Below are 15,153 nucleotides of genomic sequence, written 5' to 3'. Positions count from 1 at the left end.
TAGGTTCAGAGGAAGGTCAGATGGAAAATATGTTTATTTTAGACAAAATCAGATAGGAAGTCATTCTCAAAGGTAGGTTTAAAACAAGAAATCAGGGCTAGGTGATTGCCTAGCCCTGGACTGTGCTAGTCCTTGAATTTGATATTCTCTATAGTAAAAAAAAAAAAAAAAAAGTGGGTGGGGAGAGGGAGAAAGGGAGAAGGAAAACAGTTTTCTCTAGCAAAGAACACATTTGTTTTTTATAAGACCTGAACCTTCCAATTTCCAGCAAGACATAATTAAGATTTTCTTCCCTTTGCTCATGATATTGTCCCTTAAATTAGTTATAGGTCATCAATCTTTTCTTTTTTTCTTGCTTTCTTTTTGGAGCGTGCTGGGAATTGAACCCAGGGTCACTTAAACACTGAGCCACATCCCCAGCACTGTTTTATATTTTATTTAGAGACAGGGTCTCACTGAGTTGCTTAGGACCTTGCTAAGTTGCTGAGTCTGGCTTTGAACTTAAGATTCTCCTACCTCAGCCTCCTGAGCATCTGGGATTACTGGTGTATCACTGCACCCAGCCAGAACATAAATCTTAAATCAGAAACAAAACATGCAACTTTATTGGAGCATAGTCATTTCACTTTATGTGCAAATGTGATGACTGAATGCTAAGTGTGTGAAGTTTTTGTGTGATGTCCTAGCCCAGATGTCCAGCTGCCCCTGTTTCTGGGCAAGCAAGGGTCATGGGTAAGCATGGGATCATGGCCTGCTTATTCTGTTCTTCTGCCAGAAGTTGAATTGCTGTCCTTCCTGTACAACAAGAGATGAGCCTTTTATATTTTTATGACATAAATTTAACAGGAGAGTTTTATTAGTGACAATTTAAAAACCCATCTATTCATTCAACAAAAGTATAAAAAGTCAAGTATAAACTGCAACACAAAGAAAAATGTGTATCTATGATAGTGATTTTGCTAAGATTTTACCTTATCAATTCATAACTGTGAGAAAATCTGTCTATAGATATCTATTCACAAAAAATTTTTATTCATTTTTTTCCTATAAAAGCAATTAGACCTCTGATAGATTGTGGTCATTATGCTGCCTGCCACATATATGACAGTCAATTTAATTTTCTTCTTTCTCCTTTTCAGTTTTAGATTTGTCACAATAGTCATTTATTTCATTACTTTCATCTTATTTTGCTTTTCTTTTAGCTGAGAAAATAACATTTGAATTAGGAATATAATTTCATTTAGTAAGAATGGGGACAGCAAAACTGTGTTTTAAGTTAATGCTGCTACTTAGCCACTAGGCTATGCTAAAGTACAGCTCATTTGTTAAGAATGCTGCTGTCTCCCAGCTATGCACAAAAGCAGGAAATAAATTTGAAAACTGGATGTGAATCATGCAATCATTCAAAATCTAGCTGGTAATTCATTTAACAGATTTATCTAACAGTTTCTATAATTAGTTTATATGAAACACTCCAAATGAATAATGAATCCAATATTTTGCTAAATACGTTTCTTTTGGTAATGCCCAATGTGGTTTTAAAAGGATGGGATCCTCATTAGACTTTTTTGCCTAAAGTAAATATCCATTTTAATTTGTATGACGTTAGCCCAACTTGAAAAAAAAACCTATAAGGTATATTTATGAACCAATTAGTTATCGGAAACATGAGCTTTAGGTCATGTGTGTTTTGCTTTCTTCTTCAAAAAATAGATCATTAAAAATGCAGTTTAAAACCACACACCATTTAATTTATTTAAGGTATTTTTTACACTAAAATCATCCTCATTCCTTGTAAATTGTCTTTAAAAACTTTTAAGTTTCAAGTTATGAATGCAGCTTCTTCTAACATTTACACCTTTTCCCCTTAAAACTCCAAGGAGCACACGGTTAATCATTTTCCTGGCTGTTACATCATCCTCAGTTACATACTGTGGGAGACACTGGGACTTCAAACAGGCCTAAAAAGCTTACTGTGCAGTTGGAAACACATGAAAACATAAATAATACTTATAAAAATATTTCATTAGGAGCAATGCAGGGATCATAGGTAAGTGACACACAAAACAGAGTATGTGCTAAGAGTCTAAATGTGAGTCCTATTTATTGCCCACTTTATTGGAAAAGAATAGGCTTATACTACTAATGTCCCAGAGGATCTCTAAGTCTGATGTGCTGTCAAGATAAAACTCCCTAACACTCTAAATTATTGTTTAATCCACTGAACAACTCGTCTGTTAAGAGGAATGTGCCATATTTTAAATATGAACACATCTTTTTAAAAAAACAGCTTGTTTCTGTTATTCATATTAATATCAGCTTTTTTCTTTTTCAATTATTAATTATCATCTATTAATTATTAATTATAGGATGCATTATTTACAGAACATAATCCAACTTCAAAGTAAAATGTTATTAATCCACTATTCCTAGTACCTTGGTAGATGATTGCATATTGATAAGAAAAAGGTTAGTTGACTTTCTTTCTCAAATGTAGTTCAGTAAAACTCATTTAAGAAGCATTGCAAAAAAAAAAAAAAATTCAAACTAAAAAAAAAAAAAAGGCATTGCAGAAAAGATGAATGTAGTTATGCTGTGGTTGAAATCATGTTTTCCAATATATACCTATGTACAGGGGTAATATTCAAAATATTTAAAAGTGTCACCACACAGGGACTGAAAAGCCAGAACAGATGCTGTGGTAAAGCACCTCCAACTGTCCCTGCCTAGAGGGATCAACTGCTATTACTGAAACATTGAAAATGTTCAATTCTGGTAAATTATCATTTCTAATTTTGTATTAATATAGTTTTTGTTGAACTGCAATTGTGGACTATAATATTCTTAACTTAGCAGAACAATGTCTCAGATATTTTCATTTCTTTCACTTTGCATGCCATCAACTGCAGAGATGTCCAGAATGCCAGTTAGAAACTCTTAGCAATGGGAGGTAATAACTCATGCGGCTGGAATGTGAGGCATGCCTAGTCTGAATCCTTTGGTGAGCTCTTGAGCTTTAGGTTAAGATTAAATTGAGAGACTATGACCTGTCTTCTTCAGTGTCCCTTCTGTGGTCCCTGCTGTAGATCTGTAGTCTTGAGCAGAAGTCAATTGCAGAGCCAGTATGAAGGTCATTAGTTAAAGAAATGTTATAAAAACAAATTCTCTTTTGGTGCAACAGAATGACACCTCACTCTACCCCTACAAAAAAATCACACTCCACAGGGGGCTGGACTGATCCACCTGCTCTGGACCATTGTAAATTTAGGAGCCGCTAGATTAAGACCAGGGATTTCTTTCCTCAGAATTAAAGGCTACAGAACTTGCCCTATGCTTTGCTTAATGTTCCATTTTCCTTCCGGGAACAATCTGAAAGCCCCAGGGGTATTTGACATGGTATTGGCCATGGCAGATTATGGGCCATCTTGGCATTATGATAGACTCCCATTTCTTACTGTGCTCTTCATCAAAAGAAAAGGAGATTGAGCAAAAAATGATAGAGAAATAACTGCAGTTCCTGAAACATACTGTGTTCTTTTATGTGTGACTCGAAACTCTACTAGTCCCTAAGTACTTTGAGAGCTAGTGGCCGCTCTAGTCTCAAAGCACTCCATGCCAACTGTGTGAAACTTGTCATTAGCTCGGAGTGCTCCCAGGACTCCTGCCTTTGTATGGGCTGTGTCATGTGACTGCAATGCCCTTCCTCTCCAGTGTTCACCTCCAAATTCCATCGCAAAAGTTCCAAACAGGAACAGAGGACGTGCTTGATAACTGTCTGCTGCATAAATTAATGGTGAGCAGTAGATAGCTGAATGAAAGAACTCTAAGTATTAAGTCCCAGGATCTCCATCTGCATTATGAGCTGAGTTACAGACTTGACTTCCTCGGTACATTTGAGATGCCACAATGTAGGCTACCTAAATTACCATTCCCTTTCTAAGAGGTGATGGTCCAAGGTATTTTTTCCCTTTCATGAGCTGTTATGAAAATGCACATCCTGTCCTCCAAATCAAGGAAGTGATACAGTCTCACCCCGGTGTAGCAATGTTCTCGTCCCAGTGGTGGTATGCACACTGGGACTGCCCCCTGCACAGCACCCAACTTTTTTTTTCCTGAAGGGTTATCCAAAGAATCATTCTCATCTTTTGAACCATCAGCCTGTTTGTGATCTGGCTTCAAAGCCAGCAGACCTGTCCTGACAGGAATGTACTTTCCGAGACTCCTGAGACTGTGCTAAACTCAGGCAAGCCCCTTCAGCAACTGCTTCTCTCCATAAAAAGAAAAGTGGCCATTCTTTCCTACTGGCTAACACCTCATGCTGAGATTCGGCTGTAGTTAAGTCCTAAAGTGTTAATCTGTGAAAGATTTGGATTTCGAAAACTCATTTTAATTTATTCAAGAGTTCAGACCTGTTCCTTCACCAGCTACAAGAGAAAAAGGACACCAGCATAAATGAAGGTTGATTCAGACCATGGCACTGCCCAGGGGACAGTCCCTGTCCTGCTTGCTTATCCATTGGCAGCAGTCTCTCCAGTATTGATCTAGTTTTCACTCACATGTCAGGCAAACACTTATATCTCTTCTGTCAAAACTTGAACAATCTCCTGGGTTATGTCAGAACCACCTTCTAGTTTTTATATATTCTCTGAAAGTTTAACCATTTCTGGGGACTTGAACACTGTGCTTGTTTCAACTATTCCTGTATCTACAATGAAAAGAATTCTTGTCAACAGTTATCCCTGCATGTCGGAGTTATGACTAGTGTAGTGTGTAACACCAACATGACCAAGCCCAACATCGTGTCAGTGTACAGAAAAACAGTTACACTAACAACATACTCAGGTACTTACCCATAAATATTTTCGCAAATCTAGAAAACTGGAAAACAACCTGTATACATCAATATTTTTGAGAAAACTCCATGTGGAAATCTGATAGGGTGGTTCTCTAACTAAGGTGACAAAAGTAATACAATGAAATGAAATAAAACAATTGAAGGGTAACATATTTTCAAATGACACTTACCCACTATGCTTCATGTGTGGTGGTTTCTCCATGCGCACTGCCAGTTTGATTTTTAAGTCATAGTCCTGACTATTTTTTGGAACTATCATGCGGTGTAGTTCAGCAGATTTGGAGCTATTAGAAGTTGGGTATAATACCACCTGTAAAGGACAAAAAAAAAAAAAAATTTGAAGCGCATGGAGTGTATGGTACAGATCATCTCTGAACTGACACAGGAATCTATTCTGTACATTTCCTACTTGTGAAGAAGGTGTCAATGCCCAAACCTATCTCATAAACCATTTGACTACCTCCTACCACAACAGATGGGTTTTTGATATAGACATTATTTTTGAGAAGTATGTGTTGTTCATATTATTACAAAATATGTTTCCTTCCTGTGTCACTTTATAATGAATTAATAGCGCAACAAACTATAGTTAAACTGACAGTTGAAAAATACTTAATGGACACCTATAATTTCAAGACTATTCAAAACTTCTTAGGGCCAAGAAAGTTCAGAAAAAGATTCATTGAAACTGTAGATAACATGCTTATAAACCAAAACCAATTATTGAAGCTGTACAAATATGCTCATATTTTAACATTTACATTATAAAATAGTACTAAAGGAAGTCAATTAGAGATGGACAAGAATGATCATAGCACATTTTCTACTCTAGATCAATATAATACCAAGAGAAGCTCTTCTTCCTGAATAAGCTTTTTCAGAACCATAGAGATGAATTATAAAGAGTGAAACAAAGTAATTATTTTAAATACACTGCCAAGTTACCAAGTGATTATTTTTTAACACTTTGAAAAGTCAGCCCAAGAACGGAAAGCCCATTCTTCAGACACTAGTTGCCACCCAGACAAGGCACCATTTCGCCTGGACTTGGCACTGTTTAAACATAGCCTATGTCCAAGCCTTACTGGACATTTAAAATGGAAGCACTAGCCAGGTGTAAGTGACACGCATGCAGTGGTTCAGAAGGCTGAGGCAGGAGGACTGCAAGCTCAAGGCCAGTTTCAGCAACTCAGCAAGGCCCTACGCAACTTAGCAAGATCCTCTTTCAAAAGGTGAGGTGGCTCATGGGTTAAGTGCCCCTCGGTTCAATCCTCGGTACCCCCAGCCAAAACAAACAAAGAAACAAACAAACAACCTGCTGAAATGGAAGAAAGTGCAGCACATTATAAATTAAGTCATTCTTAGCTTAAATCAACAGGAAAACAAATAAACCTGAAGTTTAGATATGAAAGAAAGCACTATTTTTTGACATTTACTATCTTTTCATTTATTTATTATTTTTAATTTTGATTAAAATCTTTTTTATTTTTTAGAGACTGGATTTTGAGTCATTGTACACAAATGGGGTACAACTTTTCATTTCTATGGTTGTACACAATGTAGATTCACATCATTCATGTAATCATCATATACATAGGGTAATACTGTTTGTTTCATTCTACTATCTTTCTGTCCCTCACCCCCTCCCACCCCATTTTCCTTTCACCATCCAAAGTTCCTTCCTTTTTCTCTTCCCCCCACCACCGTCTCTCATTATATATTGTCATGCACTTATTGGAGAAAATATTTGGCCTTTGGTTTTTTGGGCTTGGTCTATTTTACTTAGCATGATATTTTCCAACTTCATCCATTTACTAGCAAATGCCATAATTTTATTCTTTTTCATGGCTGAGTAATATACCATTGTGTATATATACCAAAGTTTCTTTAGACATTCATCAGTTGAATGGCATTTAGGTTGGTTCCACAATCTAGCTATTGTGAATTGAGCTGCTATGAACATTGATGTGGCTGCATCACTGTAGTATGCTGACTTTAAGTCCTTTGGGTAAAAACCAAGGAGTGGGATAGTTGGGTCAAATGGTGGGTCCACTCCAAGTTTTCTGAGGACTCTCCACACTGCTTTCCAAAGTGGCTGCACCAATTTGCAACTCCACCAGCAATGTATGAGTGTGCCTTTTCCCCCACATCCATGCCAACACTTATTGCTTGTGTTGTTGATAATAGCCATTCTGATTGGAGTTAGATGAAATCTTAGGGTGGTTTTAGTTTGTATTTCTCTAATTATGAGCACTTTTTCATATATTTGTTGAACACCTATTTATCTTCTTCCGTGAAGTGTCCGCCATTTCCTTAACCCATTTATTGACTGGGTTCTTTATATTTTGGGTGTAAAGTTTTTTTAAGTTCTTTATAAGCTTTGGAGATTAGTGCTCTGTCTGAAGTGTGTGTGGAAAAGATTTTCTCCCACTCGGTAGGCTCTCTTTTCACATTATTGATTGTTTCCTGTGCTGAGAAAAAACTTTTTAGTTTGAATGTCTCCCATTTATTATTGCTTTTATTTCTTGTGCTATGGGGGTCTTGTTAAAGAAGTCTGGTCCTAAGCAAACATGATGGAGATTTGGGCCTACTTTTCCTTCTATTTGGTGAAACGTCTCAGGCCTAATTGCTAGATTCTTGATCCATTTTGAGTTGAGTTTTGTACAGGGTGAGAGATAGGAGTTTAATTTCATTTTACTGCATATGGATTTCCAGTGTTTTTAAAGCAAACATGGCAACTAAAGTTTTTGCTTTTTTTTCCTTTCAAAAACCCTTCAATTCCATGTGTAAGTAAAAGTATTTACTGAAAATCTTCAAGTAAAGCACTCTCTCTAGGAAAGACAACACCATCACAAAACCTTCTCAGACCATCCTCGACTGCAAGTTGTTCACTGTATTCACTATTTTTAGACTTTTTTCAAGCCTTTCCTAAAAGTTTTTACTCTGCTGAGACTGGCACATCCACATTTTCAAGCAACAAAGGACATTTAAGAACAGACCAAATGGTATGTGCCTTGTTCTCTCACCCTGCACAAAACTCAACTCAAAATGGATCAAGGACCTCGGAATCAGACCAGAGACCCTGCAAATTATAGAAGAAAAAGTAGGTTCAAATCTTCAACTTGTTGGCTTAGGATCAGACTTCCTTAACAGGACTCCCATAGCACAAGAAATAAAAGCTAGAATCAACCACTGGGATAGATTCATACTAAAAAGCTTTCTCTCAGCAAAGGAAACTATCAGTAATGTGAAGAGAGAGCCTACAGAGTAGGAGAATATCTTTGCCACTCATACTTCAGATAGAGCGCTAATTTCCAGAATCTATAAAGAACTCAAAAAACTCTACACCAAGAATACAAATAATCCAATCAACAAATGGGCTAAGGAAATGAACAGACACTTCACAGAAGAAGATGTACAAGCAATCAACAGATATATGAAAAAATGTTCAACATCTCTAGTAATAAGAGAAATGCAAATCAAAACTACCCTAAGATTTAATCTCACCCCAATTAGAATGGCAATTATCAAGAACACAAGCAACAGTAGGTGTTGGCGAGGATGTGGGGAAAAGGGTACACTCATACATTGCTGGTAGGGTTGCAAATTAGTGCAGCCACTCTGGAAAGCAGTATGGAGATTCCTCAGAAAGCTTGCAATGGAACCACCATTTGACCAGCTATCCCACTCCTTGGCCTATACCCAAAGGACTTAAAATCAGCATACTACAGAGATACAGGCACATCAATGTTCATAGCTGCTCAAAATTGCAATCATATTCTAATATTGCCTTGTTTATACTGCTAAAATATCCAGTAGAACATTTTAAAGATTCTTAAGTGATGGTAAAGAAAAAATAAGTTGATAGCTTTTGGCTTAGACCAGAAGACAAAGGAATAGCTTTATCAACTTACAAGGTGATTCCAAAATAGCAGTAACAACAAGAAAATCAAAGACTAAGAGCTACATATTCTCTCTAGCTGTGATATTCCTACCAAGTCTGGGAGGCTTTTCTGTCTCCTTCTCCCCATATATCCCTTAAAAAAAATTATTTGGGCAAGAGCCACCTATAGACTTTATTCTTTTCAAATTATTCCTTCTATGTTTATTAAAAATTGGTATTGTTCAAATTATAAAAGTCTTACACAGGAAATGAATATACTAAATTTTTGACAATTTCTTCTTCTTTAAATTCTGACAACAGGTTACTACATAAGGCCCCCAAATAACTAGTCATAGATGATCTGCAAATTAAGGATCATCCCAATATTTCATATCATTATTTTATTTTATTTTTCTGATGGGTATTTCTGACTGAAGTCAGTGAAAGGGGTTATGATTCAGCTCTGTTCAATTAAATAAACATGGGAGTGGCTCACTTTGTGGACATACACCCAGGTGAAAGAATATGAAATCCCTCAAAGAAGCCACAGTCTTTTATTACCAGAACTCTCAGCTCTGATAACATCACCTCTGCCTATTATCATTCTATCCCTAGATATGCAGCTGTTGCTAATCTTGGGATTTCTTTGCCATCCTCTGTTTGGCTTCTCTGTCCTATCGTATGTATAGTTAATTCCCCGTGTTAAGTTCCTTCCGTTTGAAAGGTCTGGCATGGTTTCTCCTTTTCTGGGCAGACTGATAAATTGTGAACACTGGCCCATGTAACAATCAGACCCACAGACAATGAAACCTGTGTTTCCAAGAGAACTGCACTGGAAAAATTCACCCTGAACTTAGTCTTAAAAAATGGTCCATAAGCTAGCCTTCAGATTTCCAAATTGCACGTACAGAAAGTAGTCTCAATCCTTCATGTGATGTAGCTGTAAATGCTAAAAGACAAGGAAGAAGCTCCTAAGCTGCAGAGCTCCAAGGGCCATGGATAGCACAGGACAAAGGAGTTCTTTTCTGATGCACAGTACAGGTCTATTCAAGAGGTCTTGAACACTTCCTGGGTAGGGGTCTTCACTGGTATTGGATAATTACTACTGCATGTTCATCATTTTTCCATTTTTCAATAACTGTACCTCTTTTGTGCCTGCTGTATTGCTGTACACTGGATTTGTGTTAGGGAAGGATGGGGAGGAAGAGTGGAGTGGACAGGTGGCATGAATTTTAGTGCACAGGTTGTCATGCCAAAAAGAGCAATAGCTAAACCTGGTGTAGATGCTGGACTGAATGAAAAGATGGGTTAGGACTGGGGGCTGCTTCCCCTGAATGTGTTCTATGTATAGAAGGAAGGGTGATGAAACCATCTGATAATTTGAGGGGTAAAATATGGCAGATCAAGTTGTTCAACAGGATTCATGCATTCATAGTACAGTACTACTGCTAGTAAGCAACTGGTCAGTCAAGAACTGTGTCCTGGCTCCTCCTGCATTTAAGAAGGGACATGGGAAAAGTCCTAGGTAGTGGAGTGTGAAAGAGAAGTGATACATGTGTCACTTTGGGGAATGTGATTAAGACATAGGTATATCTTCTTCATTCCTCTCACCTCCCCCCAGTTGAATGCAGAGAACAGCAAAGTCATAGGAAGTGAAAGAAACAGAAGATACCAGAGCCCTGAATCACCATGTGGAAGAAAGTCACCCTTCTCTCTGGAACACCCAAAGTAAACACTCAAATGAGCAATAATGTTTTGAACACCTGAAATGTGGTCATTTGCTTGTTATTGCATTTAGTAATATCTTAACTAGAAATATTAAGACAGTATTTTGCTTCATAAATCTGTAACTAGTACCTAAGTGCTTAAAGAATTTGTTTTTCATGATAAGCAGTTCCACTTTAATAGGACTTAATACATGTACAGGTTTATGTGTCTGTCATTGATTGTCAGAATAATTAAAATATTTAACAGATACAAAAATTTAGTATAGTCTTTTGTATCATAAGTTCACAGCTAAATTAAATTATAGCTCTGTACAAAACAGTTAACTTCTTATATTATTGAGCAAACTACTTTGTTCTTTGCTATTTTTTCCCTTAACCTTTATATATATATTTCTGTTTCTAGCTTATTTTTGTTACCAACACATTAAATGTCTTGTCAGTTAGCATGACACATTTTTTATGATTTTTTATCTGAAATATAAAGCCAGTGCATCTTTTTCATGATAAAATGTCAACATGACTTGCAATCTTTGCTAAGGTGTGGTTAAAAAACAACCAAAAAATAGTTTTTTGAGCTTTGTTTAAAGTTCTGTCAATTTAATATACACATGCAGATGTGTTTAGAGTGACAGGGTTCTGCAGGATCTTAAGATACACTTCTTTCATCTGGTACCACTAACTTGCTTCTTTTCTGTTGCTATACCTTTATTAACTCCAACCCGTGTGAATTTGGGTGTATTTCACATTAACTAAACTGTCATGTATGAATTCAAACTATAAATTTCTCAGATTTTTTTTTCCATCAAACATCCAAAAACCAAAATATGTTAGGAGGAAAAAGCTGGAAAAGAAGAAGGGCTAGATAAATGATTACTCCCCTTTCCCACCATTCCTTCATAAGCGAATTACCACTTCTTCTAAAAGTCTAAAAGAATATGAGATTTACAAGGCAGACACAGGGAGGGGGATGAGAAATAAAGACATGGGACAATTGCAAATGAATTCTTACACAGTGGGCCCTAGAGAAAGGCATGCAGCCCTGATGCTGACATTCCTCCCAGCTCTAAGTTCTCAAGCTCTGCCCACACTTGGCTGTGCAGCTGTTTCCTTGTTCCCTGGACCTCAGTTTCCATGGTTTGACAAGAGAAGAACTCAACCAATGCACTTATAGCATTTTCTGCTATGTTGATGCTTTTACATCCTCTGGGACACCAACTTTTAAGAGTTAGGATAAAGAAGAGAACTCTGTTCTCTGTTCTCTGAGGCCAGAGGCCAAGGAGATAGAAGAAAGCCAGGAGGGTGGTGTGCCATATTCAAGAGGGAGAGAATAGGAAGTGGCCATCAACACCAAGTAATCATCAAAGTCAAGCAGGGTGGGGCCTGAAAGGCCATTGATTGGTTGAGAAATAAGTCACTGGAGAGCTCAACAAGAGAAAGTTTGAGTGGTTGGATGCCAATGGCTTCAGGGACAAATTCTCTTTGAGGAATGGAGGAAGATGTCACTTGAGTGAGCAAGATCAGGCAAATTGGCTAAGATTATTTCAGCTACTGTGCAACAGTAGGGAGCAAGAGAAAATGGGATGGTGGTGCCTATGAATGGAACCAGAAAGGGTTATGGATACGCTGTTTAAAAAAAAAAAAAAAGTGTTTTGCTAAGGAGTTTACATAGTATCATACAATCACAGTCAAAAATGTTTTAAGCCAGAAAATGACATAATAAAATTTTCATACCTTTGAGTAAAGAAAACCTCTCTCTCTCCAGCTGTATATACCCTAGAGAGAAGTCCTGTGCTCAGCATGGTCAAAACATGGTTTAAAATAAAGTAAGAAGGGACTGAAGGACCTAGAAATGCTATTAGTTGAGATCATCTCAGCTTATGATTAAAAATATTTTTTACTGACAAACAAACGTCCTTGAAACAAAGAATGTTCTAAGCAAGAGTGTGAGGGAATCTCTCTCCAGATGAACAGAGTCTATCCCTCTAAGGAACCTTGACCTTCTGGGTTCAACTGACATTTCTCTTTTTTATTCAACTGACAGAAATTATAATACAGCAAAGATTCATGACTGCTCCTTGTGAACCCTTCAAGCACCTTTTTAGAAAGCTTAGGAGGACCTTGAGATCGTATGTATAAACAAAGGTCTACCTCATTTCACAAACACGTTTTTAGTAGATGTTAATAAGTAGCATATATTTTTTTCTGATATCAGAACTCACATGGCGGAGAAGATGAATTGGAGACTTTTTTTCAAAGAGATCTACATCCTTCCTTAGTAACATTTCCCAGTGTTTTAATACACTTAAGGATGTTTCATCTAAATTGTTTCTCCTTTGATATAATGTCACTGCTTCCTGTCCTGTTTAGCTGAAACAAGGAGCACCTGCTCATTCTCCCTCACACCAGGCTCTTTTGTGTACCAAGAGATTAGCAGTAAATCTTCGGTCAACCCTCATGTCCCTGGGCTTAATCCAGTTCCCTTTATTTTCAAGGCTGAAAAGAATCCTGGAATTTACATTATGGGGTTGATCAAACTCCCAACCCCTTACCCAATGTGTACTTGATCTAACAGAGAACTACAGGTCTCCTTCCTTCTGTACAGCACTTTTTTTTTGCATAGGAAAAGTTGTTTGGGAGTGGAAATGAAACAGTAAAAGAAAGTAGTCTCCCAATTACATATACTTCTTTGCCATTACCTTGGTAAAAGAGATGAAGAGCTTTGTTATTTGTATGATGGGAGGCTGAGGAGAGGGCAAGGAAAGAAAAGTAAGGAGTGCCAACTATTTCTCAATTTTGTTTCTTTTTTGATGCCTTTACTTAATACTATGCTGTCATTTGAAGGAGTATTTGACATGCATCTAGCAGACAATGCTCCTGAGGGGCTCCTGTGTGATAGGGCAAGTTATCTATGATTCCCATAAAATTAAGCCAACATCTTTAAGCCATTTTCCCCAATTGTTTCCCCTGAAACTGTATATATATATAAAGGGTACAGTAAATTTTTTGATATACATAGTAAATGTTCACATGTCCATCTCTTCACCTCATTACGCTTTTGGTTCTTTTTAAAAGTTAAATCATTTGTAATTGACAAATAATAATTACATGTATTTAAAAAATACATAATAAAACATTATGTGGCCTTAAAAATGAACGGTCATTTGCACCAATGTAGATGGAATCAGAGGGTACTATGCTAAGTGAAATAATCTAGGCACAGAAAGATCACTACATGATCTACATGATCTCAGTTATATGCACAATCTAAAAAAGTTGATTTCATGGAGACAGACTAGAAAGGTGGTTACCAGAGGGTGGGAAAGGAGGAGACAGAATGGGAAATTGAACATGTTAACCAAAGGGTACAACATTTGAATTAGATGTTAAAAAAACATCTCTAAGTCATTTAAAACCATGGTTACCTTCACATCCTATTGTAGATACTACCATGTGTTTATTTGTTGGCTTTTTGACTGTATGGTTGGAAAGATGGATGCTTAGAAAAATTAGAAACAAAGATTCTAACTTTAAATGGATGCTTCACTGAAGTGAAAAGAGAAAAAGGCTTGCCAACTAAAGTACTGCCAAAATTTGATAACGGGAAATGAGAGTAGTAAATTTTAGAATTTGTGTGTCATTTACTGTAGTCTCTAAAGTTCTATGACGCTCTCATACTTCCATTTCTGGAATGTCACAGGTTGAATACTGGCCTCCCCCAAATGCCCAGGTCCCAATCCCCAGAACCTCTGAATAGCAAACAGGAGTCAAATGGCAAAGTTCCAGCAAATGGAATCAAGGTTGCTAATTAGGAGATGACCCTGCATTATCCGGGTGGCCCAATGTAGTCAACAAAGGACATTACTATAGAAGAGGAAGGCAGAAGAGTCAGTGTTGGAATGGTGTAACACAAAAAGACACGATCAGTCATTGCTGGCTTAGAAAACACAAGGGCCCTGAGTCAAACAATATGGCAGGCTCCAGAAGATGGACAAGGGGAAAACAGAAAAAAGGAGTCTCATGTAGCCCATTTAGAAAGGAACACAACCTTCCTGAAACCCAGTTTTAGACCTTCAGAATTTAAGGTAATAAATGTGTATTCTTTTAAGACACTAAATTGCTGTTGAATTCTGTTAAATTACAGCAGCAACAATAAACTAATACATGGACAATAAAAGATGAGATTTGATCTTTAAAAGAACCCATAAATTTACCTTTTAAATTTATTCTCCTAAGTGTGTGATTCAAAGATTATCTTTAAATGAAACTTGCTATCATTAAGTTTGTCTACTTTGTGTGTGCACACACACTCATGTGCTTATTTCTCTCACATTCTTAAAGGATTCTGTTTGTACAAAATCTATAAAACTATATAGTTTTCTGTCACTTAGTATAAACATAGTTAAAGCAAAGTTTAAACTTTCCCCATAATAAAAAAGTCTCAAAGTAAGAAATAACAATGAGGCTAATTTCAAGTTCCATACAACCAAATGAGCAAGGATTACTTTTTCTATTTTCAAAGACTTTTTTGAAGATTTTTGAAAGACATACTCAAACTCATCAGTTATTATATTTTTCATGGCTCAATTAAAGATATTGTCCTTTTTTCATCTTCATACACCATTTCATTGCTTCTGAGGTACTGATTTCATATTTCTCCTTAGATGGAACAGTACGTTTCATCATTGCTA

At 36.9% G+C, this 15,153-nt stretch overlaps 1 protein-coding gene across 9 annotated transcripts in view; it reads right to left on the bottom strand.

Annotated features, from left to right (window-relative positions):
• The window catches only part of CADPS2 (calcium dependent secretion activator 2), a 556,850-nt gene that overhangs the window by 218,795 nt on the left and 322,902 nt on the right, over window positions 1-15,153 (bottom strand). For all 9 annotated transcript variants that reach the window (XM_079149839.1, XM_079149831.1, XM_079149833.1 and 6 more), the window contains exon 8: window positions 5,026-5,165. In XM_079149839.1, coding sequence (XP_079005965.1) covers window positions 5,026-5,165 — 140 coding nt within the window. The remainder of the gene's footprint in view (window positions 1-5,025; window positions 5,166-15,153) is intronic.

Source organism: Sciurus vulgaris (assembly GCF_902686455.1).
Source record: "Sciurus vulgaris genome assembly, chromosome: 8".
NCBI classification, from domain to species: Eukaryota; Metazoa; Chordata; class Mammalia; order Rodentia; family Sciuridae; genus Sciurus; species Sciurus vulgaris.
Note: the sequence above shows the minus strand (reverse complement) of the source record. Positions and strands in the feature narration are given on the sequence as shown.